This window comes from Coturnix japonica, chromosome 4 (genome assembly GCF_001577835.2).
Source record: "Coturnix japonica isolate 7356 chromosome 4, Coturnix japonica 2.1, whole genome shotgun sequence".
Taxonomy (NCBI): Eukaryota; Metazoa; Chordata; class Aves; order Galliformes; family Phasianidae; genus Coturnix; species Coturnix japonica.
The window spans coordinates 77102653-77130506 of NC_029519.1; the positions used below are offsets into that span (position 1 = coordinate 77102653).

At 41.9% G+C, this 27854-nt stretch overlaps 1 protein-coding gene and 1 long non-coding RNA gene across 4 annotated transcripts in view; both read right to left on the minus strand.

Annotated features, from left to right (window-relative positions):
* Nucleotides 1-19329, minus strand: part of LOC107313939 — a 58572-nt gene extending 39243 nt beyond the window's left edge. For both annotated transcript variants that reach the window (XR_001555261.1, XR_001555259.1), the window contains exon 1: nucleotides 12653-19329. This is a non-coding gene — a long non-coding RNA (uncharacterized LOC107313939). The remainder of the gene's footprint in view (nucleotides 1-12652) is intronic.
* Nucleotides 19330-19336: 7 nt separating this feature from the next.
* Nucleotides 19337-27854, minus strand: part of FGFRL1 (fibroblast growth factor receptor like 1) — a 154875-nt gene continuing 146357 nt past the window's right edge. For both annotated transcript variants that reach the window (XM_015862663.2, XM_032444052.1), the window contains 3 exons: nucleotides 26072-26356; nucleotides 22752-23105; nucleotides 19337-19937 (listed from right to left, as the gene is read on the minus strand). In XM_015862663.2, the coding sequence (XP_015718149.1) occupies nucleotides 19528-19937; nucleotides 22752-23105; nucleotides 26072-26356 (1049 nt within the window). In that variant the 3' untranslated portion in view covers nucleotides 19337-19527. The remainder of the gene's footprint in view (nucleotides 19938-22751; nucleotides 23106-26071; nucleotides 26357-27854) is intronic.

Genomic DNA, 27854 nt, shown 5'->3' on the forward strand with positions numbered 1-27854 from the left:
CAACTTAAAAGATGGCATCTCAGAGCCACAAGAATATGCATGACTCACATCAGTTAACTGTGGCGTCACACAAAGTCCTGTACTCCAAGGTGTATATCAATTATGGATGTCACAACACCAGACTTATACTGGTTAAAAGATGCACTTCCTCAGACATAGTCCACAACTCTCATCTACTAACTTGAAATTCAAGATCCAAGTCAAGGATCTCCTTGCTTTAAGAGATACCATACTTCCACAGAGGTAGAATCATAGAATTGTTTGAGTTGTAAGAGACTCTTAAAAGCCATCTAGTCCAACTCCCCTGCAATGACCATGGACACCTACAGATCCATCAGATGCTCAGATCCCCTCCAACCTGACCTTCAGTGTCTGCTGGGAGGGGACATACACCATCTCCCTTAGCAACCTGTTCCAGTGTCCCACCACCCTTATTGTAAAATACTTCCTCCTTATATCCAGTCTAAATCTCCCCTCTTTTAGCTTGGAAGCATTTCAACTTATCCTACCAAAACAGACTCTGCTAAAGGTAGTGTTCACAGGTCTTTCAAGAAGTTCATCATGAAGGCCAGTGCCTAGAGGATGCAGAGGAAGAAAAACTCTCTGTATTCTCTCTGCATGATAATCCCTATCTCCTTGAGGAGAAATGTGAATGTGCCTCACACTGATTACACAGCTTCAGCTTCTCTTTCCTGTTGTAACTAATGTTGCAACAAGAATATATGGTCTTGCAGTGATCACGTATCTAAGTTAGAGCAATCTTTGTACACAAAAATAAGACATGCCCTTTATTACAAAGAATCAAACACACAAAAGAAGGGAACCACATAACTTGCCTTTCCTTAGGCGCCCACAGCAACCCAGGGCTTGAATGGGGAGGATGTGGGCATACAAGTCACCCATCATCAGGCAGCATTTACTGATCCTTCCCACAGAGACTTGTTGGCCGCATATATGCAAGGAGCTTGGAGAAGCCCATGACAGAAGCATACAATTTAAAACTCATCCAGCTACATTCTTGTAAACATTTGTCCCCAAGTCAGACTGAGAGAATATACTCAAAATACCAATAATAGGCAAAAAGAACTGCATTGCAATCCAATGACTCCAGGGTTGCATTGTGGCAAAACACAAGAGAAAGCATGGGAATCCACAACTGTAGCCCTAATCATTACACTGGCAGTAGCTTGGAGGTCCTTGGGTTCAAGAAGAAGTTACAGCCCTGCAACCAGACTGGCCCTCAGCTATAAACAGATCTCCTGGCTGATGCCGTACAGTCTTGCCCTCAGTGAAACCAGTGTTGAGACTTCTCCTCACTGTAGATGAGTTAAATAATTGTGTGTACCTGAATACAATCTTACATCAGTATGCTGACACTGTTCAGTTACCTATATAACAGCACACCAGTACTTGTGCATGGTAAACCCAAAACAGACACACATATGCATGTCTGTATATTCACGTTTTCACAGATGTTATATGTGTAACCTGTTTGTAAACATGGTGATGGAAATAAGATACGTATCTTTAAGAAAATGAAGACTTCCTTTGGAGAAACTGATTTATTTTTTTTTTCATCTTCTGAAAGCATAAACAAAAGAGTGGTAGGTTTAATTAATGTTTTGGGGGTTTTTGTTTGTTTATTTGTTTGTTTTGTTGGCAGAGGTCATTATTTGCAATTTCAAGAGTAGAGATAAATAAATAAGTAAATAATTCAACCTGTTCTTTAATCTGGCCTTTCTCTGAGCTTCTGCTTTTTCAGTAGACATGTCCACAAGCCCTTAACCTGATTTATGCGATTGGTCAATTGTGAGTTAATGAAGGGGATAAAATGTTTTCTGGAATGCTGGGATAATCGACAAATAGCAATGACCAGTAACTGGACCACGGCCAAGACAGGAACTTAATCCCCTGAAGTCCAAGGGTATTGTGAAGTTGCACTGAAGTGGGAACTGAAAGAAACCAGTTACATCATTCCATTTGTTTCCTTATACTGGGACAAATGTGCTCACTCCAGTAAGCATATTTGAAGACTAATTATACAGAGAGAAAACAAATTAGGAAGGAATTTCTCTACTTTCAAGCATATGCGATTTCAAGTACGGTTTAAGATTTTTAATCCTCTTCCTTTCTAACAACTTTTTACTGTTTGGTGCATTCAGCGCAGGTTGTTTCTCTCAGAGGTCACACACTCTCGCCCCCTACCAGTGCTTTCTTTAATGATGCGAAGCAGTTCTCTCACCCTCTGTCAAACATTTTGCCCGAGTTCTCAGTGGCAACACAAGAGCTGAGTGGTTCAGCTGTGAGGATTAAAGAGGTGGTTTAAAATGTATGTATATCCTTCAAGTGTAAAATTTAAATTAGAAAACAGAGACACCCTTGCTCGCTCTGCCTTGGATTTCTTGTAAAGGTCAGAATTCATCACTGCTGGGGTCCCACTGAACTGAAGCAGTTTCATCAAGGATGAACTTGGGGCTATTTACTACAGACAAGTCTTGTGGGCTTGCATCTTTCTGATTTCGAATGTACACCTCAAAAGAAGCGGCAGAGGAGAATGGGAACAAGATTATCAGGTGGCTAGTACATAGTTAATGAGTGTAGAAGTTAAAACTGAATACATGAGGCCTTGATTAATGCAGTTTTGGCATCTAGACAGGGAGAGATGCACTGCACATGTAAGAATGACAAGAAGAGAGTTATCACAGCTTTAGTGAATGGAAAAAGGTAGGTATCATCAGCACTGAGAGGCTTCCCAATAATTGAGGGAGAACAATGTAATTTGCCTCAGGCCTCCCATTTAGGTAAGTTAGACTCCAATTGTAAGTTAGTTTCCAGTGTGTTACATGATATGTAAGGGTACAAAGAGGTTTATTGACTTGGTCTTGGTCCTAAAGCTCTGCAAAACATCTCCCAGAAGAGAATGTTGGTAGTAACATATCTGACCAACACCCAAATGCTCAACGATGTTTTATTTCTCACATAAACATCATCTTCTCAGAACTCAGATCTTGCTGAAAAGAAATAAAACATCCACAAACAAACTGAAGTGCCAGAAATTCTCTTTGTGGATTTCCAAGCTAACACCCTCTTGTGTATTTCTGTGCTGCTTAGGCTCACTCTTCCTTCAATTAGTGGTTAGTTTTCATACAGTTGTATGGTTATTTTTCCAACAAGACGCCCTAGAGAGGCATTGTTGAACATGCAGGTGGATTGTAAATACCCTGGTGAGAAGGCTGAGGTTTATTTGCCTCATTTGCACCTCAGACAACAGAGCCCTCCTTTCAGTGCAACACCCAAATCACATAATTGATGACCAAATAATTGCATAGCTTAAAATGCTTAGGAAGACCCAGGAGAAGCTCCAAGGTGATCTTTTCCTTTTCTTACAAGAACAGTTGGGACTATAATGATGTGAGTTTTGAAGGGAGCAAAGATGGAGCTTGTGGTAACGAGATTTCCAGGCCTGGAAACCCATAGGGAACTGCAAAGAGACAGGAAAATGAGACAGGAAAAGTTAGGAGAGATTAATTAGTAACCAGAAACACCCTCTCAGAGCTCTTTAAAAAGACTGCTATCATATACACGGGTTACATTAACAGCCCATAAAGAATCATCAGGTAGGATGGAACTGGGGCCTACACCCAAATGTAGGAGTGTGGTCCTAGCTCTGCTGCTCCTCCATCAGTCAGATGCTGACCTGCATTTTAAGAGGAAGTTTTTGTTACTAGCCGGCTTTTCAACTCTCAGAACAAAACCAGATCTGATTAGGTTACGGCCCAAGGCGCAAGTGCTGAACAGTTCCTCCACACCTGTCAAGAAAAGACCTGGAGGAGATCTGGAATGGTTTTGCTATTCATTTGCCCCAGTCTTTAAATGCCATGTTATGGTACCAACTTTTAAAAGTCTAACCTAAAACAGGTGTAAGTTAGGAAAACAATTGCTCTTAAAAACAATGAAACCATGTCTGGCAATGACTATCTGCAACAGGTCAGTTCAAGGCCTGATACAACCATTCCAGGTTTCTCAAAATCTTCCCACTAGAACTGGTTCTGCATAGTCTCCAACTTAATCTATTCACTGAGTTAGAAAGCTTTCCTGGTTTTCAGTAAACCTGATTTTTGAGATTCATGATCCTTGAGGTCCACTCCAACACAAGCCATCCTATGATTCTCTGATTCTGCTGTAATACCTAGACTTGGACAATATGGTCCACATGGTTCAGATATGCTTCTCTCAATGAAAACCATAAACTAGAATTGCCAAATGTTGATTTCAATGGTATGTCTATTAATAGTGACTGTTATCTGAACAATGAAAAGAACAGTAGACAGAGGAAAAAAAAACCAGTATCAAATTAGATGTTTCCCTGAAAATATGCCTCAATTTAACCACAAAATTTAGTCAGATAAGCTACAGAATTATGGCTTTGTGGGTGATAAACTTCTCTCTAATTTTGCACAGGAAACCACGTTTCAGATTAACTTCTCAGAAGGGAAAGCAGAAGTAATTTACTGCTACAAACACAAAACACCACACAAGTGTGTTTATGCTCTTCCATGTGCAAAATTCCTTCCAGACACTTTAGAATGCACCTCTTTCCCAGCACTGTGCAAGCCAAAGGCCGTCTTTGTTACTTGCTGAAGTACAGGAGCACTTATTATTAAGTTTATAACAAAATCTCAGGTAACATAAATATTTAGAAATAGCCATGCAGAGGGTTTACACAAATACAGAGCCAAACTCTTACAGGATTTCCCCTGTTGTTATTCAACTTCAGTGTTTTAGAGGCAGGAAAACCAAAACGTGTCAAGCTGTACCGATTGTTCCCAAAGACTAAATGTCTGTATGTATGGCACTAGATTCACAGGAAAGATTTAAGAATCAGCATTAGACTCTACTCCTAAATCCTATTTAGGCAGTTCTTAGCAGTACTTGTTCACAAAACCTTGCACCCTGAGCAAGGATCTGCCTAGTACCAGCCCCTCTATATAAAAAAAAAACCTACAAAACAGCAAAATGCTGAATGGGACAAATTTCATGTGGGATTAACAGGTGGAGATTTTTTTTTCTTAAATCCAAGCACTAAATCAGTCATTCATTCCTCTCTCTCCCCTTCAAAAATCCTACAGATGGAATATCTGTATGCCGAAATCTCTTGCTTCAAACATTATCCTATGTGTCTTTGATTTGAGAGATTCACCACTTCCTGCACTGAGGACTGTATTGGAAGTCAGGTCATTTGGTCTTCAGGTGTGAAGGTCTTTCATGCAGAAGGGATGGGGATTGGGTGTAGTGGGAGTGCATGAACAGGGATCAGACTTTCTGCAGTACCCTGTGGGATACGTACTTCAATCTAGCATAGTTTTCTGTGGTCATGAAGAAAACCACCTATGGCCTGAATAAAATCTAAAGCTCAGCTCAGAGTGAGGAAGAGGCAGCCTGGAAGAGGCAGTTTGACATGGTGAGCCACTGGACTGATACACAAAAGCTCTATTTTAGATGGAAAAACTTCAGTCCAGGTCTGGAAACATGCTAGCGTCAGGGTACTGACCAAGTTATAATTGAACTGCTTTGTGTTATTGGTCCCTTGGCCTCTCTAAGTTGAAGCAAACTACATTTGATTTCTTTGGCACTAATTTAGCCTGTGTACTGCCAGCTCTCTGCTCTCGGTGCCTTGTGTAAGCCCAACTGGCCACTTCAGTGACCTCCTGTTCCTTCTATACGTGGAACATATTGCAGTGATTTCATAACTCCTCAAATAAGGTTTCTTTTATTCTCATCTGAATGCCCTGTTAACGTGGTTTTGGGTTGTGTCCCAGTCTCCAAAATTCCTGATACTTTATATTTTGTATACACCAGACGGCTTGCTGCTCAAGTCTGTGACAGAAGCTGTCTGGTTCACACAGTTCTTCCTTAAAAAAAAAAAATAATAATGAAAAAAAAGCACAAACAGCCTCCTTCTTCATTCTCTACTGATCATTAACTCACTTCTGTTTTCTTATTAAGCAAAGAGTCCATCTTACTGTTCAGTTCAGCTTGCTCAGCCCATGTAAATGGACAAATTTCACAAGCAGAAAGCTCAGTTTGGTTCATTTTAGCACAAGTTCAAGGGGCTGATGAGACATAGGACTACTGAGATGAGGATCTCCCAAGTGGAGCAGGGAACTGGCAAGAGAAAAGCCAGATTTCCTGGAAACTCAATTTGTCAAAAGGCAACCTGCTTTCAGGAGCACTGGAGAAGGAAGAATCTCCAGACTAAACATTAAAAAAGAAAATACTTTTCAACCTGCCATAATGTGGTCTTTGTCTCTTGTATTTTCTTTAGATGAGGAATTTATTTTGATTCTGAAGCACCTTTGGTTTGAAATTGCAGCGTGCTAAATGTTTCAAAAGTTTTCAATTATCTTTAGATATCAGAGTTGAAACAAACTGTTCCCATATGCTTCAGATTAAAGATTTCAGTGGAAACCAATCTGAAACCAGAGGGGAAGAGTTTGGCATGCAGTTTTACTTGTTTCTATTTATTCCAGGAGGGGAAAAGAAATTCCTGACAACTCTCACAAAATAGGCAATGAGATTCCTGCTTGCTTGTGGAGCCCAAATCCTTCAGGAAGATCTGCTCTCACAGCAAATCAGCTCTTGTGAAGGCTTCTTACTATCAGTGGGTGGAGAGAAAATGCCCCATTCTCAAGGAAACACAGGTGACAGAATCACAGAACCATTGGGGTTGGAAGGGACCTCACTAAGGCAGAGTAGAAAGGGAGGATCACAACCCTCAGCCTGCTGGCCATGTTCTTCCCAACACACCCCAGAATACCACTGGCCTTCTTGGAACACTGGTGGCTCACAGCCAACTTGTTGTCCACCAGGACATCCAGGTCCTTTTCTTCAGAGCTCCTCTCCTACAGGTCATTCTCTATGCTGTACTTATGCATGAGGTTATTCCTACCCAGTTTTAGGGCTCTATGTTTGCCCATGTTAGAAGCTTATCATGTTCCTCTCCATCCCATCCAGGTCTTACTGAATGGCAGCATAGCCTTCTGGTGCACCAGCCACTCCTCCCAGCTTTGTATAATCACCAGACTTGCTGAGAGTGAGCTCTATTCCTTCATCCCAATCACTGATAAAGATGTTGAACAAGAATCAAAAAACTGAGGTAGATTAGGTCAAAGTGGTCAACACTTTCATTCTTAACTCATCTTCCTCCTCCAGATTAACTTGGTCCATTGCACATCTCCTGCTTAGTATTAAGAAAGAAAGTTGAGATCCTATGGTGGTGGGAAATGCAAGTGTAGGTTATATTAAATTACACCAATTGACCCCAAACTTCCCCTGCTTTCTACACTCACAGTTACTTTTGACTTCTCTGTCCCTGCCATTTATTCCTTGAATTTCACCCTCAAAAAGGCCTCTCAAATCCTGAAACAGCCTCTTGTGCCTCCCTCATCTGCAGATTTTCCAGTTGAAGCATTCCAGACCACATAAAACAGGCTATCTTTTAGAAAAGCCTTCCAGAAGGAAGCTTTAATTGTTCACCCTCCTATTCTCCCTCATCTTCTCTTCACACCCCTTTTTTTTTTTTTTACAATTTGGATTCTGGGTTCTATCATCTCTGCAGCTAGTGAAACAACCCAGAATTCAGCACAAATACATTCAGCAGCATGTGGGTTCCAATCAGTTTCTTTGCTGTGCTTTACTGTCTTTCTCGCCCATCAATCAATCAATCAATCAATCTATCAATCAAGATGTGGAGCCTCATTTCTCGCTGGTCTTCTGCAATGTGGGAACAATTGGTAGGAGCCCTCATACATCAGAGCCAAAATCCCAGAGATGAATGAACCGCAGAGGTGTCTGGGAGCAGTTCAGAGAAGCCTCTGCAAAATAAACTGTGTTTTTGAGAATTATCTATGTCACATCATGTAGATCCTAGGCTCAAGAATTCTTTTAACCATAAGCGAGAAATTCTCTCATGGAGTTTTGTCACCAGTCAGTCATGGGGATAGTTGTGAACTTATCAAGGGGTTTGCTATTGAATAAACTTCATTCCCTCCTGGGTGGTGAGAAATTGATCAGTGTTCCCCTGTGCAGATGGAGGTGCTGGTGGTGGAGCGATGCACCAAAGCACCAAGTATTTCATCATAGTTGTAATCATTTAAATGTAATCAGAGCAGTGTCTCCACGCAAAGACACAGCAGATCACACCTTTCTCATAACAGGAGATAGGGCTGGGATATGTGAATACATATACAGAAATCTGTATTGAAACTGCCATGATGGGGCCTGTGTGTACTTGCAACCTCACTTCATGGAATTAAGCGTATGCAGTTTTTGAATGCTTGTTTAATATGCATACTTAAATATGTTTAATAAGCTATGGACTCTATTTATGGACAACCTTAGTGATCTTTTCCAACCCATAGACTCTATTTATGGACACTCTTATGATTCTATGCTCTGGAGCCATCTCTGAGAGGCCTTGGGTGGCAGTGATGGGTTGGGTGATTTGAGCCATGGAGCACCAGGTGGGAGATTACCACTTGAGTTTACCAGAAAATGGTCTTCTGGCCATATATTATGACTACAGATAAGCATTCAGGGAAGTTTCAGGCTAGAATGATACAAGCCCTACCATTATTGCCATTCATAGGTCCGTATACCAGAAACTCCCTTCTTGATGAACCAAGGGGAGGCAGCAGAAGAGACTGGGAGCCTTAAAGCAGAGGAGCCAAGAAATTGAGAAACCATGCTTAAATTGCAGGAACAATAAGCAGATTTTGCACTCATTCCTTCTGTGTTTTGGTACCACAAGCCTTGTTATTCCTGCTAGAGACATCTATATGTTAGAAAAGCGAGTTCTGGTGAAAAGGGGCACAATGATCTCTTCAGAAGAGTCCCAGCTGCTTTCCGTGTTCAGTGTCACTCATACTGCTGGGCCTGGGGAGCCAGTGCTAATGCATGTAAAATCACTCTTTTTAATTTTCTGTTTCTGTAACATGACCTATTGCTACACTACATCTTCATGAGGCAGAGCTGTCTGGAGAACATCTGTTGCAGTCACAGCTGTTCGGGTACTTCCTCCATCTGATGTTTCAGCCCTGATATGTGCAAATCACTGGCAGCATTACAACCCCCAGTTCCTCCTACAAATCCCATTTTCTCTGTTCTCACAGGGAGGGGTGGGGTAAAGATACTTTCTATGGTTAAATATGGGCTACGTGCTTTATTCTCACCAAATCAGCACCAGTGGGGTCACTGTGCACTGACTTACAGCAGACAGAGAGTAAAAATCATCCCAGTGTTTATTCCTTTCGGAGCCTATACAATTAAAGCTGCCCACCTGCTTCTGAATTTTGCTGTCATTTTTTGATGCTACAGGCAATGTGATACTCAGTTATTATCATAAACTATGTTAAGCTCTACCCACTATGGGGTTTATGACAAGAATCCCTGAGAAAACTGTAATCCTCTGTGCTCAAGTATATCTCCTTGTTATAATGCTTATGATTCTTGGCTTGAGATGATGGCAGATGATGCGCCGTGAAAGATTTCCAAATAAGGGTTGTGGTCACTAACTCCTGCCTTCATTTGCCTACATTAGGCGAAGTCGTTTTCAGCACTACCATTGCTCGTGTGCTGGGATGTAGGACTGAGAGATGTGACCACCTGTCCAAGAGTAATTGTGGCCATCTCTTCTTTGAAGCCATCCCATTCTGCACGTATCTGCTGAGGGTTCCATTGGATTAAGGTTGAGGTTTCTGGGGTGTCAGCTAAGCAGCAACCAAGACTGCATTTAAAGAAATCTGGTCTCTGAACTCCAAATACCGTTTATATTCCAAATATTTACAATATTATGTATACAGTCATGGGACAGCTAAGTAGTCCTTCGTCTTGGAAACAATAAAAACAGATTTCCATATAATCCAGCACACAAATATGAAAGCAGTGATCATAATAACTCACTCAGACTTTGTGGTTGAAAACAGCAATAATATATTTTGTCTCTGTATATGATTTGTGTTGGCTTCTGGAATACTAAAAATCATCAAGAATAAATATAATAAAAATTTAGAAAGAGTACAGACATGGAGGAATTTGGAAACTGAATTATTTTGAATGATGAAACCTCCAAAATTTAACACCACACGACTACATAAATTCTACATCTGATACAGTTTTCCTGTACTGGTGCCTCCCACTACAATCTCAACAGTGACAAACCATCAAGATTAACAGTCCAAACATGTTTCCTAGACAGTCCGGTCATCCATAATTGTTGGAAGCAGACACTTCTCTTCACTGCCAAAGTATTATCTATCATTCGTTGCCTGATACTCCTGGAGGGACTTATCAGCGTTTATTAAACAATTTGAATCTGCTTTGTGAAGTTTCCATTTAATGCTATTTGAAATGTGAATTATTTGTCATGATTTTTTTTTCTCCAGCTTTATGAAAGATGACACATGATCTTTCATAGAAGCTTTTTACTACTGGAGGTGCATAAGCCAGTGACACACACAGCTTTCTGTAGGAGCTGTTGGCAGTTCTTGTACACGTCCTTCTTAATGGTACAAAATTTCCTGTTGTATTTCTTTTGCACGTATTTACTTCAAAAATAGAGAAATCAAAAAATAATCATCTTTCAGTGCTGATGACAGCAGCTGTCAAAAAGCTGCTGGCTTTGTAAGATAAATGAATTATCTTCCTGAAAAATTCAGTGTAAGATTCCCACTGACTTTTAGCAAGCTGAGTTCAATCAAAGCCACTCTGATGTCCTCAGCCAGTAGCTCGGGAACTAGTTCTGTTTCTGTCCATGGCTTTTAGACCGTGCTTTGGGAGGAATAAGGATAAATCACAGCCCTGAATAGAATAACAAATCAGCTGTGCCTTCAGCTGGGTGAGAAACCCAGCTCAGCACTGGGTTACAGCAATCCTAGAATAGAATCATAGAATTGTTTGAGTTGAAAGGGATCCACAAAGGCCACCTAGTCCAACCCCCCAGGGACACCTACAGCTCCAACAAGTGCTCAGATCCCATTCAGCCTGACCTTGAGTGTCTCCAGGGATGGGACACTCACCAGCTTTCTGGGCAATCTGAAATGGCACATAGTAATTCACCTACGTGAGGTAAATCATCATATCCTCTAAAACTATTCAACAAAACTATTCAACATTTCTTTGGTGGTAGGTACCATTATGACCTTGTTTTACCCATTAAATTTTCTGCCTTCCATTTGCTGTTTGTCTGTTCTGGCACAAGTGGCTAATCAGCCTAAACGCCGCAGGGAATGTTTCTCTAAATGCTCACCACAGAGCAGTGTTTGCACAGAGGCCCCTTCAGCACCATCAAGGAACCAAGAGCAAGTGCAAACAGAGCTGTACTGACTTTATGGCCCCTTACAAATCTTTTCTGGCATGTGGGAGTATTAGGTCTTCACACACCAAAATGAGAGAGATGTTTTATCACTATCAGGTCAGACCTGTCCCCACATGCAGCCTCTATTGCGTGCATACATTTGAAAGAGGTTTCCAGATAAATATCAAACTGCCATCTTCTCTGATGTCAAGCAGGAAAGGTTTGCTCTTTCTGAACCATGACAGAGGGCACCTGACATTCCTTGGCAGCACAGGCCCAGGGCAATGGAGCAGTGCAATGAACACTGGGACTTGCACCAGCAGGCAGCCCTTCATAGCCTCACCATGGGTACCTTCTTTTCCTCCCCATTCATGGGCAGGAGGTGCTCAGCAGCATAGGGAAAGGCAGAATTATCTGCTTAGATCTCTACCCGACATAGGTAAATTTGATATATATGGACACTTGACCAAAGTGCTATGCGTTTCTGTAGTTTTCCAACTCTATATTTTGTGCCCAAACCCAGATTCATCCTTTTGTTTTATGGTACCTTGATGACAAATCTAGCTAAGCTCATTGGCTTCAATGGGCCTTTGTGGGTCCTTTGCTCCACCCAAAAACTAAACCATCTGCAGGAAGGGCCAGCTCATGATTAGTCGGGCCATAACTTTGCTATCTGTTTCATTAGGATGAATTCAAGCTTTAAAACACATCGTTACTGCTCTTAGAGACTCAGGCAATGCTTAAAATTAAAGAACATGCTTAAAATTAAAGATGTTCTCTAGGGACAAGTTTCATTGAAATTGTCTGTTACATGGGAATTGATTGTGCTGGTTTGTCCTGGGTATGGAGGCAGGGGAAGTTCCTAGCACCCAACACAAAATCCTGGTTATTTCTGGGCTCCAACCTGTATGATCCAGAAAAAACAGTGATTTCACTTTAGCCTGGAAATCTCTGTGATGTGTAATCTCTGTTCATTTTATTTGTCCCTCCTTACTTTTCATAGAACCATAGAATCATTAAGGTGATCTTGGAAAAGATCACAAAGATCACCTAGTCTACCCACTGACCCGACCCCACCATGCCCACTAACCCATGGCCCTCTGTGCCATATCTACACAGTTCTTGAACACCTCCAGGGACAGAGACTCCACCACCTCCCTGGGCAGCCTGTGCCAATGCTGAGAAGAATTTTTCCTTAACATTCCTGATTCACAACTTCTCTTTTCAAGTTCACATCCTGTCTTAAGCAGCACTAGCAAAAAACATTAAAATTGAAATAACACAGCCTTAAATACTTACCCAGTACAATTTAGGATCCCAGCTCCCACTGCTTTCAGGATCTGGGCCCCCATCCTTATCTCTCTGGTTAAATTATTAGCTTTAAAATCCTTCATCGTCTTCAACTCCATTATAAAGCATGGGAAAACGTGGCTGCAAGATTCATGAATATTTATTTTTTCAACAGTGAAGGAGCAAGTTTACCTAACAGCTTTGCTAACTGATTGTCTGCAGAACAAGGAAGTTATGGCCATGTTAACGCAAGCAGTAGTAGTTTATTGTTTTAGTAGACACTTCTTTTTCCTTCCCTTTGAATAAACACACCGCAGGGTCTGGGAGGACGTGTGCCAAGAGCATTATTGAGCACTGCAACAGCCCAACAAAGCACGGCAAAAGCACAATCCTAATCATAACAGAAAGAGCAAGTATTGTTACAAATGTTCCCTTTAGTATGGAAATGAGCCAGGGGTAATAAAAACACCATAAAAATGTCAAAATGACTGATCACCATGAAGCAGTGGCCTTTTTATAACCAAAACTTGTAATGAAGTTTAAAAAATTCCTGTGTTAAAAGAAATGCCATTTTTAGTTAACTTTCTTGTTTGAATTACCCTCACTTTGCTTTGCAGTTAAATGACTGTAGAAGAGAATGACTTCAGAAGGGCATCAGTAAAGATCTGATTGACATTAAATGGCATTCAGGCATGATGGTGGACACTGGATGGGAACAAACTGTTAATCAGGGCATTAACATTAGCACTGCTACCGCCTCTTTATGAGAATATGGGGCATATTTAGGTACTAATTGTTTGAACAGCAGCAATAAAACATAATGTTTAATGACATACAAATGAAGAGCTGTGTAACTCATGTAATTCCATCAGAAAAAGCTTAGGAACAGCAACTTGACTCCTTAATTACTCAGATCAAAGAAAAAAGGCATTTTGAAGTCTGCTCTAAAGTGTTATTTATTACTCCTCTCACCAAAGCATCGATCAACTCAGATGGAAATCACTCTACAGACTGGATTTGGTTAGTGAAAATGGGAAAATAAAAGAATATGCATTGCTTTGCTGATGCCCATATATACTGCGGGATATATTAAATCCTAATTACAAGAGACAAGCAGAAGGGGAAAGAGAAAAAGAAGTGTAAAAGCTGAAATACTAACAAATAGAGGTCATTGCACCATGGATTATTCTGAGGGATAAGAAAATGGTGAACAGACACAAAGATGCCTGAGCTAAACATGAAAGGTAACATTGAGCACCCTCTTTTGTTCAGACTCCACTCTATTTGTAGACTAATTAATAGTCAAAGCAATACCAATATTTTAATTCTGGTTTTGTTTTGAACTTCAATAATCCATTTTTCTTTTTCCATTCAATTAGCATTTGTAGCAAACTTTTAAAACCTAGAAATCTTAACCCAAAAAACATTTTGCTGTTAAGATAAGGTCAAGATCAAGTCTGAAATACCTACAGAATCCTAACCAGTAGCATTTTCTCCCAAGATCCCCATTGTGGAACCAAACTGGCCTGGGTGCATCCCATTTGGATTGCAGACCCTGGCCCTCATCAGGCTGACATCTTCCTGCCGCATTATTACCCTCTGTGAAATTTTTGCTGAGCTCCATTGGTGAAACCTACCCCATAAAGCTGGGTGTGTTTGTAGCTGTGCCCCTCGAATCCTCACTACATGGATGAGTGAGCAGAAGAATGCAGATGGATGCCCATGGCCACTAGGACCAGGTGTGTGCAGGAGACCTGCATGGTTCACATCGGCCAAGCACTACAACCCAATTAGTGAGCCCGTGTGTTTAAATGAGAGCCAGGACAGACTTGTGTCCACACCAATATGAATGCTGAGAAGGATTCCGCACTCCTCCATGCGTAGCAAAAAAGAAAAGGATTGAAGAGACTTCCACCAATAACAAGTCTGAGCAACTCAGCAGGCCATTAACCACATGTGTTTACACTCAAATTCACGTGTAAATCCTCCCTGACACCAACTGCAGCAAACCCAGCAAGATTTGCCAAAACAGAGTGTAAAGGAGTGGGATGTGTATATTCACAGGATTATGCTGCTGTTTACGCAAGGGGTTATTTGCAGATGCTGAAAATGTCAATGCATAACTCCATTTTGTATAAATAACACCATTACTTTAGTAATAAGCCATAAAATGCTGAGCTGGCATACTTACAGCCTGGAAGGAAGTGGGGCTGTGAGCAGCAGAGCTGAGTTTGCAGCCCCCGTGCCAGATGTGGATGCAATGCCTAAGCTGCACATCTGTGATTATCTGCAACCATTCTGGGGCACAAAGCTGTGCTTGTATCCTCAGCTACATGTCTCCGAGGCCAGAAGGACCTCTGGATGAAGCCCTATGGCCTTTCATTATAACAGCATTCACAGTACATTGTGTCTGAACACAGCACCCATATAGACCCATCCTTCATGTGACACTTGTGAGAGATGCAGGCTCTGTCCCTTCCTTTGGTAGACCACATAGGCAGAGGTGATACCTACATAGTCATGTCCTGCCACAACATACCTTGCTAAAGATTCTGTCCTTTCTGATAGACCCCATTAGATATTGGAAGTTCACTATCAGGTCTTCCCAGAGTTTTTCACTTCTCCAGGCTCAACAGCCCCATCTCTCTCATCCAGTCATTGCAGGGGAGGTGTTCCATCCATTGGATCATTCTTATGGTTCCAGCAGGTCCATGTCTTTCCTAATCCTATTTACTCAGTAATTAGAAGACTTTTCCAAAAAGTCTGCCCCAGATTCACAACATACACAATTAATTAATCAGGCCCGAGTCATGGTGCAGAGATAATTTTTCAATATTCATCATTCCAGCACATATTTCTCATGTGTATTCACACACATCCCACCACCCTTTCCCTCAAAACAACCTAAGAGAATAATTATTTTCTCCTTTCTAGCTTTTATTGCACAGCCAGATGCACACATAGTGCCATCCCATCTCTTTTTGATGTCCTTGGTTAGTCTGTTTGCTACTGTTTGAAAATCACACAACACTTTTTATTTGTAAATGTCTGATAAAGGTTTTCAGTTTAAAAGGGCTGACAGTACAAGCATTGTCCATACAAAGCTTAAAAATGCCACACACAAACCGACATGTAAGGCCATGTTTGATCTGTAATGCAAATAAATTAAACAAAGATGGAGAACTCTAAGCCTAACGTTCTTTTGATCTTTGAAGCTTGATGGCTTTTAAAGTACAACTCTTTTCTGTATCACAGCCCAGCACTTACATCCATATGCCCACATCCTTATGTATAAAACAAAAAAACCCAAACTCTTCTGTGTTCCAAATAGGGTCAGTAGTTAATAGTAAGACTAAGATTTCCTCTAAATGCCTTGTATGTATGAGCAGAGATGAGTCCAAATCTTGTCTCATTGGTGAAAAAATAAATACTCAGGCATGAGCAGGACCTGGCAGAATTTATTTAGGCTAAAGAAGATTTTGCAATACATGCAAAGCACAATTGAGCCCTAAAAGAAATGGCATGTGGTAGGCAAGAGACAAGTGACTCAGAAGATTTCTTACAGGTGTCCTGTAGAGTTGAAATAACTCCTCTAAACACCAAATCCACCTAGGCCCAGCAAATCAGTGCAAGACCCAGACAAGATATAAAATATACGTGCAAATCCAAGTGTTTGCAGTATCTCCTTCCGAACTGGAACTTCAACAGGCAGAAGGAAGCTCCTTTCACTTGATCCACCTGGCGCTATCATCTTGGAAGCATCATGGAAGGGCCTCACCCTGGATCACAGCAGGTAGAAGGTCGCAGTTGAGAGCCAAGTGCTCAGCAGGAAGATTATACCCTATGGGAATCACAGGATCTGAGGGTCAGTGACATAACTGCCATTAGAAAAAGTTGTAAGGCCATCACTTAGGGTTTGCATAGGGCTGAACCAAATGAAACTGGCTGTGCACCTCTTCTAAAGCTGGTATCAGTATGAGCTAGGCACCATACTGCTGTAGCACCAACACAGATAGCTGAGAAAGCTGGCAAGCTTACAGGTGGATCTGCCTTCTACTGTGCCCTGAATGCTGCTGAGATGTTCTCAGTACCTACCACAGTGCAAAAAGTAGGTTTACGTAGGCATGAGTTGTAAGACATAGCCCTTAGTGTCAGCCACATGCTGTCTTCTTAAAAAGTAGGTGATGCATGTAGTGCATAAAGGCATTTTGGCTTTTTCCATGAAGTGACTCAGTAAAGTGTAGTTTTAATGTGCTTTTAATGAACTATGCCACTTAAAAAATATTGGTAATAATAATAAAAAATAGCAGTAGGATGCTTTGTTATAACCTCTACAGAAAAACCATTGTGTTAAGAGAGCCATTGACCTTGGTGGCCAAGGCAAAAAGGGGACTTTTGGGATACCATGTGACGGTGAGGGAAAGTGGGAGCATTCATGCTTTGCTGGATGAGGACCCCATCTCACAGTGATCTGGCTGAGCAAAAAGGGAGCTGTTTGGTTTGCATATGAGGATGCAAGAAGTCAGCAGAAAAATAACTGCAAGTTGATGCAGAGAAAATAGTTTTGGAAACATTCTGAGAAAAACAAAAGCCTGAAGCACTCTTTTGTTTCAGCTTAAATGAAGTGTTTCACTCTAAGTCAGAGCAGCTGAAGTTGAAGATCTCTTTTGCAGAGCAGGCTTGAGAAAGAAGTACTTTCAAACCTAAAAATTGGCACATCTCTTCTTTTTTTTCCCTGCAACAAGCTTTGAGTGGCACTCAAGCAAGCAGCAAACAATTGCTCCATCACTGAAGCATCATGGAAAGGTCTCACCCCATTACATGTTTTCTCCTCCTGAGCACCCTGAGGCTAAAGCTCATTTTACAGACTCACGTGTTTTTATGCTTTGATTTATAAAACTTTCTTTTTAAAAGAAAAAATCCATCAGGTTTGTGGTTTGCAACCTCTTCCTCCTCTCCCCTTCACCCTCCCTGAAAAAATATACACCAAAATAAAAAGCATAATGAAATGGATTTCTCTGTAAGCAGAGCTCTTTGCTCCTGGAGGTGACAAGAACTCTGTGGGAAATGACCCCGTCACTGCAATCATACAGTCATGGAATCCTTACGATTAGAAAAGATCTCTAAGAACATCAAGTCCAACCACCAACCCATCCCCACCACATCCACCAACCAATGTCCCTCAGAGGCACATTTCCATGTTTCTTGAACAGCTCCAGGCGTGGTGACTCCACCACCTCCCTCGACAGACCGTTCCAATATATCACAACTCTTTCTGTGAGCAAGTATTTTTCTAATATCCAACCTGAAAAATCACAATATAAATGGTGGAAAAAAGGTAATTTTTCTAATGTGAATGTTGGCAGTAGCAGAACCTGAGAAGATACGAGGAGATTATGAGTGAGAAGACATACAGAGAAGTGCAGCTGTTTACTGTTGTTACACTGAGCATATTCTGAGCATGGTATCTATAGAACCTGACAAAAAAAACCCACTTTATTTTCTTTGATCAAAAATATGCATAGAAATGCCAGTTTTGAGGAAAATATCATACACTTTTTTTTCTTGTTTAACAAAATAAATTAAATATACATGACTTCTGTTTAAACTCTATATAGAATTACAAAGTAATTTTGCATGTGCAACGGGATTAATTTCCAGTCCACGTAGGTATATAATATGGTCCTTAATTAATCTCTTTTATTTCTGCTTTCACCGTTGTTCAAATCCAAACGAAGCTGTATCATTTCCAAAATGCTATCTGTGGGGAGGGGGCAACCACACACAACCTAGGTGAGTATTTCTCAAATGCAATTTTTCCTACAGTATTATTATCTCATTTTCTTTTCCTGTTTCTCCTTGTGTTCTCATGTATTTTGAACTGATGTAGAGAATCCAGTAGCTTGTTACTGTAAGCCATCAGCGTGTTTTGCTTTCTTCACCATCAGCAGTTCAATTATTATTATTATTAATTATTATTATTTCTTAAATATAAATATAAAGGTGTTCTGTACAATGTTCCTCTTTCCTTCCTTCCTTCCTTTTTCATGGCAGTGGAACTGAGTCATGGGACCAGGGCAGTGATATTTGCTCTGTAGAATCCTCTAGGAGGGAACTCAATGCTTTAACTTGAAGAAATAGAGCCAAGCATCTTGGTTGGCATTATAGACAAGACGACAGTGCTTGAGAAACATTCAACATTTCACTTTGGGAACAGAAATTCATTTTTTTTCCCTCTTGTGTTATTTGGAAGAAGTTCTCCTTGTGCTTTGGAACTAAATCTTTACAGCTTGAGTCATTCTAAGGGAAAAATTTCTCCCACATGAGTGGGACAGGTCTGGGGTCTTCCCACCAGAACACATGATATACAGCAAGCACAAGAACAGGGGTTGGAAAAGCACCATGTCACCTTTTCTTGCTCCTTTTAGGAACAGAAGGGGGTGGCAGTTTATATCCCTGTATCCTGTCTCACTTGCCACAACCTTGCTTAAAAAATCCAGGAAGGTTCCACTGGTGGAGATGGCTGTTTAGCTGCTGGGATTTGGAGTTCCTTCATTATTCCTTGGCTACATCCTGATTGCAATAATTAAGAAAAAACAAAACAAACAAACAAAACAAAAAAAAACACAACAAAATCTCTTTCCTCTGTCTTTCTCTATTATATATATATTTATATAGATAGATATAGATATATACACATATATATATACACACATACACACGCATATACAATTATATATATATGTATATATATATTTAAAATTATATATATAATCTTTTCTGTCTGCTTTGCCTATTGCTGGCAGTGTGAGCTGACTTTGAGCAGTCTCTTCTGAGGTACCAGGAGGAAAAGCCCACACGAGCTTCTGTACACGGACGCCCTCTTAGCACTGGTACTGAATGTGCTGGTGCTGGTGGACTTTGCCTTCCACATGTGAGTGGGTGTGGGTATGGATGTCTGTGTAAATCTTTGGGTACATTTTGGATGCCATGGCCGGAGCGAGCGCAGGCCCTTGAGACAGTAAATGCTGCTGCTGGGCGACGTATTCCTCATAGTTTATGGAGGAGATGCAGTCTTTGTCTGGGACCTGGGAAACACAGATCCTGTCCCGGGGCTGCGGCCGGTGCACAGGGGCAGCAGCTGGTGGAGAGCAAGGTTTCTTCTTTGTCTGGCAAAGCCACAGGAGGATTGTCCCAAAGATGAAGACCGCTCCGGCGGGGATGCCAATGATCACAGGCCAGGGAAGGCTGCTGACTGAGGAGGGGGGCACAGGTGCACTGGGAGGCTTGGGATCTGGACATCGTGGCAGGGAAGAGACAGAAAGAGTTAATTAAAAGCAGGCAAGGTAAATCTGAAACAGATGTCACACTTGAGCTGGCTTTTGTACAGGCTGTCTGGCAACCCTGCCAGACCAAGTAACAAGGGAGAAATCAAGCCAGCACATGGTGCTTGGTAACTGCTGTGCTTTTCAGTGCTCCTGGAAGGACAAGAAACTAATTTTCTCTGGTGTAGCAGGAGGACTTTGGGGGATTTTTTAACTTATCCAAGCCTTAATGGATGTGCATGTACTAGAGGCAGCCCAAGAGTCTCCTAACACTTTCACTCTGTGATGGCATGGGCTTCCCTGACCAGATGGAAGGACACAGCACATGGCATGTCAGTGCTATCTCCATGTCAGCAGCACAATTGGATCACACAGAGCCACAACATGCTGTATGCTTGCTTTTACTGAGTGTATTTGTGTCTGCACAGCTTTAGACATACTTTAGCGATACTGGAACTACTAAACTATGCTCTGACGGGGCAGGAAGCAAGAATTTGGTGTTCCAGAGGGGTTGTCTTGAGTTTCTTGTGTGGCTGAGAGAAAGGTCAAAAATCACAGGTGAGCTGGTGTCTTCCCCTTGGTGCCTAAGCAATGGAGAACTAACATTTCACTCACCCAACTCTTGATGTCAAATAGCCTCCATCTCCACTAACTTATTTGGAGCTGCTATTGGCTTTCCATGGGCAGCAAACTCATTTAAGAAAGGCAGTCAGATGTTCCAGACAGCATCTTTCACAGCTGCCTTCCCCCTAACCTTTCTGCTGTTGGCAGCCTGCACCTTCCTGAGCAGTCACTCTGGTTTCTCAACCTGATCTCTCGATTTATAGACCCCAGAGGAGCAGTGGGATAGGACCCCAGCTATCAAAGTCACTGCCTAGATAGCTACCAGCTGTTGTTTTCAAAAGCCCTGAAAAATACCTAGGTGCAGAGTTCAGCCTACAGGGCGACATTCAGAAACTTGGGAAACCACAGGCTATCCAAACAGCCCAGAATGTTATTTTCAAACATATATCACTTAACTTTCAAGCCAAACTTCTTTAAAATATTCTTGTCTTTTTCTCTCTTTGACAAATAGTCCTATGGCTAGTTTGAAATATTAAATATATACCATGTGGCTTCTTTGAAGTCAGGAGGACGTGTACTGTTGACCTCAATAGACAAAACTTTCATCCACCAACACTGGAAATTACAGAATAATTTAGTCTGGAGGGGACTCTGGAGGTCATCTGGTCCAACCTCTTGCTCAAAGCAAGTCAGGATCAGGGAAATGACCCATCAGCTGACCACGGGAACAATAGTCTTCACATTGTTTGGCAAAAATCTGCTGGGCTGTTTTGATATTCAACCCTGCTATTCTTCTAAGCTGTCTATGTCAATTCTGATAGATTTATGAGCAAAGTTCTGTTTTTCTAACTCTTGGCCTTGCAACCACGTCTTTGCTTCTGAGGGCAAGCTGGGTTCTCCTCCTCCGTCACTGCCAATAACAGCAGGCCTGTGGGCACTGGTTCTGGTATGAGGCCTCATTATAGTGCCATTCAAATCAATGGAAAGTCTCCCACTGATTTCAGTGGGAGCTGGATCAGGCTGTTGTAGTTTGGAAACTTCCAGAGGCTTTGAGTTATATCCCACCCACACAGCATTTTGCTTCAGATTGGCTTTCTAGTTGGAGTTTAGTCCTAAATCTAAGTGATGCAGAAGAAGATGTTAAGGACAAATTGAACATTTTATCTTGCTTAGCAATATACTGTTGGTGCCTAAGTTCATGTTGGTGACTTTTGATGACTACTAAGATGCAGAGTGTGGCAACTATAGAGCAAAAGCAGCCATGGTACCTTAGTTATAGGAGTCACTTTCCCCACTACATACAGAGAAAAACAGTTCTAATACTCTGGGAGAGTTTATGGTCTCTTACTGATATCTTGACCAGAGACATTGCATTAGATCTGACAGCTAAAATGTTCTGATACTGGCTTCAGCTCCTGCACTTTCTTATGTGTGTTGCCCTGTCACAGGTACAGGGAAGAAAAATCAGAAAGATGGATTTTTGTTATAAAGCTGGTGGTTCTAAAGCTAGATTCATGTGTCCAAATGATGCAGACAGAGATGCTCCTTTCAATAAAAATATTTATCGGGCAGAATTAAATGAAGTAAATGATAACATGAGGATGGTGTGCTTGAAATACACAGGATATAGCCTCAGCTGGACACAGACACCAGCTCTGAGGCCTGGGGAGAGCAGGAAGCAGCAACGAGTTTGGTACAACGTTCCTCAGGGGAACTTTGGGTAAGAATTTAACTAATCAATCATTCCCTCTTTCACACTCATTCTTTTCCTTTTCTTGTGACTGGGATAGTTTTTATTCTTCTCTCCTTTTATGGGCTTGCATCATTGTTTTCTTTTACCAGTAAAGCAATACAAGTAAGAACAAGAGGAAAGAGAAATGTCAGGGAATGGGGCGGCAAATTGTGCTGCTATTCAGTCCCCCTCTCACCTCCTGCACCCTGTTGATGAACCCTGCAACTGCAGTATGATTTCCAGATCCTGCATTGTGTTTCACCCTGCTGGAATTGTTGTTCCCCACAGAAGGAGAAAAGAAACCATCAGTGAAAGAAATTCAGCAGGGGCTGATTTAGTTGCTCACTGACTCTTAGTAGAATTGGACTAGGTTTAATTAGCACAGCATCACTGAGGCTCATAGAGAACACGTACAGGTAGTTGCGTTACTAAGAGTACCAAGATATCGGATACTCATTCAGACTGGGGAAATAAAAGCACAACTCACCTGGCAGGACTGTGAGAAAAGCACTGCGAAAACTGTAGCCCATGGTGTTTGCCCCTAAGCAAATGTACATTCCTGCATCCTCTTCCTTGGCTCGAGTAATCATCAGTTTGTTCAGGTAGGAGCCATCAGGACGGGACCAGACCTCCCCTGTGGGTAGCACAACAAACTTCTGTCCCCCGACGTCAATGGTGGAGTTGTACTTGCTCTCTGTGCCATACTCCACTCGCTTCAGCCACTGGATGACAGGTTTGACATCACTGCGGACTTTGCACTGGAAGGATGTGGTCCCACCATAGTCTACTGTTGTGTTGACGGGGTGTGTCCCTGTCAGGATGGGCTTGGATCTGGTTCTCTCTGCACAAAAACAAAAGGAGTTCCATGGAAAATGGGTTTTGCCAACCTGATTAACTCATGATTCCAGAAACATTGGAAAAAGGTGTAGAATGCATGCAAAAAATTGTCTAATTTTAATCTCTGCCCCACATTAGGCTGAGACCTCAGCTGAATTTCCCCAGTACACTGTTTTATGCTGCAGCTGTAAGAAAGAGCTAAAAGTGGTAATCCTGGGACTGGGCATCTGCTCAGAAGGGCCCTTATGGGGCCAGAAAAACCCAGAGGTTCCCATCTCATCCATGCTGTGATTCTGTCTTTTATCGTTGCCTCTGTTAGGGTGTAATTTACAGCTGTATTCTCAGGCACAACCTCCAGGCTTTCATTTTTTTTAGATCAGATTATTTGCAAGTGTGAGGCTACAGACAGTTTGGGTACAGGAACTTGGTGTAAGACATGTTCCTTCTCCTTTTGGTCTTCCCAAATATCTCCTAAAGACAAAAAAACAAATAGATAGGAAGAAACCCCTTCCTTCATGGTTTCTCTATCAGCAGTGATAGCAGGCTGTGTCTCATATCTTTGCTCTGGGAATCCCTGGGGAGCAGACTGTCACCCTTCTTGCTGGGCCTGCCATGTGTCCATGGGATCAAAACTCTGGTTCAAAACCATGGCACCACTGCTAGGCTACAGCAGCTAAAGCCACAGGCACCACGAGTGCAGCAAATCTTGCATCAGCCTCACCCATCATCTGCTTTTATTATTTCTTTCTTCAGTCTAATTGTCCACTTACTCACTGGAGTAACATTTGTGGAGTAATAGGCCAGAGATATTTTTTTTCTAGCCAATGACAAAATCTTCCATTTCTCACTCAGATTTTGCTTCAAGTCTCAGCTGATGAAGAAAACAAGATGGTAGGAAAGGAAATTGGACATGAACATTCACAAGACCATGCTTTCCAGCATGATCATAAGCCTTAGGTTGTGCCAATACCACATAAAATCAAAAGAAAACTAAATTCCTCATTCCTTGAAATATTAGGATCGTTTTTTGGTGGCAGCAACACAGAAAGGAGTCTCAGTTTCCAGACAAGGATTTACTGGAAACTCCTTTCCTAGGTACAGAGAGAAATGATGGTATCGCAGTGGGTGGTAACTGCTGGCAATCATCAACCACTTTTGAAGGCAAAACACTGCTGGATTGATCGTGTAGCACAACAGCTCCCACCAGCACAGGCTTTGAGGTGACAGCAAGGAACAATGGACCCTCTTTCAAAAAGTCAGGGTACTGTCAACAATGAGAGCTCTAAAGATGTGCCTGGGAAACAAAAATACCACCACGGTCTCCATAGGACTACAAGTAGAAATCACAGCTGGGGAGACTGAGACTCAGATAAGCAGGATGGGTTTAGGAGTGGAGGCTCAAGGAAAAGAAAGAAAAAGAAAAAAAATTAAAAAAAGAAAGAGGAAATTGAATAAAACCAGAAATACTCCACAAAATGATGTTAAAAATAGAAAGATGTCTGAAGACTGCTTAATGCCCTTATCAGCCTGACTCTGGTTCCAGCTTTCGTTACTGTTTTCACTCCTAGCCAGCAAAAGCTAATGAAAACAAAGGTTACATACATCTCTAAGTTGATAAAAACCAAGATAAACAGGGACACAGAAAGGGGTTTGTTCCTGGTGCTGTCTGGTTTTGATGAAGTGAAAATGCCACAGCTGCCATTAGGATGGGGCTTGATTCATTTCCCTGTCTCTGCTCCTGGTTTTAGTGTAAACACATGTTTTTACTGTCTCCACACAGCTGCATCTTTATCAAATCCAGATGTCCAGCAGGTTTGTGCCTTCAGAGCCCAACAGAGCTCCCCACATGTGCTTTTAATTCCTGTTATTCTAGAGAAAGGACTTATCAGGGACCAGATCTTTACCTTTAAGAACAATCTTTCACACTGGGATAAACCTTCTCATGCTAAAACACATGCACAGATGGACAAACAACATGCTTTCCATGTGGCTGGAAACAACCCTCTGTGCCCCTGCTCCTCATTAATGAAGGATACTCCTTCTTCCCCCACTCCACTCATCTTCTTCTTCTTCATCTGGCTGTTCCAGTATCATTTCCATGGCAACTTATGATGATGTCATAGATAAAGCATGATGATTTAAGAATAAGAGTTCTACTTCGGTAGACTTAGGTAGCTTTGAGTATAATTATCTTCAGTAGTAATAGGGGAAAAAGGAGATTAGAGGCCAAAAATCAGAATAGCTAGCCGGTAAGTAGAGCAATTTACTACACCACAAAGTAAGGTAATCCCTCACAGATCATCTTCTAAGGGCTGAGACTAAAGATACATACAGGACTTCAGCAGGATTTTAAACTTTTGTTAGCATCTCATTTGTATCCACGTGAACTTCCAAATGTCTAAATGCTTTCAAAAACCTGGCCTTAAAGTCGTGTCTGGCTAATCAATCTAGTCATAATGTTTCTGCTCAATCCCTTGGGACATTTCTCTAATGAAGTGGGTCTCTCATTACAGATATCTAGTCTAAATTTTCAGTTGATTGGTTTCACTTTACTCTGATAAAGTAATCTGAACTCTACTAGTATTTCCACCCTCCTCTATGGCCCTCTGTGTAGGGCTTTCCCGTTAAGTTCTCATTTTGCCCTTAAACTGATTGTCAGCTGCATGGAGTTAAACTGGTCAGTTGTGAACTTATGCCACGCGAGTGATGTTAGAGATGACAGCTTCCTAAATGCTTATCTTTATTTCAGACTTCTAAATTGTATTATTAACACTCTGTCTTTATTGGATGTTTAGGTTTATTCTAGTTTCAACAAAATTTTCTCTAATGGTTCCTGTTGGTATTTCTAACCTTTACACAAGTCTATATCCAACTATCAGCACTGCATCCTTACAACCACACTCTCTTTACTCATCCAACCCCTTTCTGATAGCTTCCTCCTCCCATTTCTACTATAGAAGCTGCACTTACGGATCACTTCAACTTTGTAAGTTGCATTGATTTCCCCAACTTTGTTAAACACTCGGCAGGTGTATTTCCCACTGTCCTCCGGCTTCAGATTCTTCAGGTTCAGTGTCCACTTCTTCTTCTTGTTCTCCCCAATCTCATGGGGCATAAGGGGTTTATTGTCCTTCAACCATGTGATGTCAGGTCGTGGGTTGCCGCTGGCCACACACTTCAGGCGGATGGAGCTGCCGACAGGACGGGCGATCACTCTGCGTCTCATCTTTGCAGGCTGCGTGAACCTGGGTTGGGCTGCAAGAGGCAGGAGCAATTGACCTCGGTGAGCAAAAGGCATATAAAGCAGCATAGTACTGTCAAGCATTATGAGTGAATTTTCCCAAGAGGCACTCACAGCACCATCCAAACCAGCATATCTCATATTCCAGCTCATACCAATTTATTTAGAAAGCACCACCCAGCCTGGTGCAGTTGAGTGTCTAGAAGACTGCTATGAATACATTACCCTCCTGCATAGAACAACCCCAGCATCCATCAGTGTCCTTAATGAAACTGAGTCAAACAATCAGGCGAAAGCCTGAAAATCCAAAAGAAACTACAGCTTTCCTTGTAATATCTTAATTATGCCATGTCAGAAAAAGGGCACTTACAGCTACAGTCTGCTGCTGAGATTAACACCACTTCTGACTCCTACTTGGCACTCTCTCACTGCTTCCAGAAGGCTCCTGCCTAATTCATCTCTCTTCTTCATTTTGACAAAACCACTTTCTCCTTGCCAGCTCCACAATAGCTTTCCCTCCCTGGTTTGAATCATTTTTCATGCTTAGTATGATGTTACTTTTCAGCCTATGATGGCAATCACTTTACGTTTTCATACTCCCTGGTATATTCTCCCTGTTTCTTTGATTGGAGAAAACAAAAAACAGAGGATGATTGGCCATTGTCTTGGACATGCCTATCAACCACTACAATTAGAGATCTACAGTAGATCGCAACACACTGAAGCAAGTTGAGAAGGTTGTACTCTGGGTGCTGGGGAAGTTTGCTGCAGGTGGGACTACAGAGCCAGTCCTGCTGCACAGAGACAGGGGCAGAAGCTCTGGGATGTGCATCATAGTAAAGAATTGATTGATGGAGGAGGTCAGTTTGCAGCTTCCTCTCTCCACGCATCTGCGAATTGCAGCCATTGCTCTCTGAGGTCTGTGTCTCTGTCCCCTGGTGCTCTCACCCCCCTGCAGCCTTGACCTACAACCCTCCCTCAGAAGAAGACACCCTTTGGCATTCCCCGCTCTTGGAGTCTCTTTCTTTAGGAGAAACCATCTGCCTCTGCAGCCTTCTCTTGCCCTCCTTGACTGTCATTCTGGGTCCCAGCCATTTCATGTTATTTCAAACTCTTGCTCAGAAATGCTTTGCTCTCCATGCAGAGACTTTCATGTGTAATCTAATGAACTGGAGCAACTCTGGCCCTGAGAATCCTTGCCATGACAGCTGAGCAGCAAGTGTGACATACTAACCTCCTGCACAGCTCCTAGTGCGTAAATAACCCCATGCACAGCTCCTGCTGTGTAAATTTCTAGGTATTCCCTTAAGGATCTGTTGCAAGAGAAGGCTCCCTCCCAGCAAAACAATTGGCCTCCAGAGGGAAAATTAACCCCATCAGGGCTGAACATTAGGAATGACTGCAAGCTCAGACCTTTCCCCCCATCCTTCCCTGCTTCCACAGCAGTATTTCAGATCATGATCTCCCTGTTCAGTAATAATGGTGCAAAAGAGAAACTTTATCCCCAAAAGC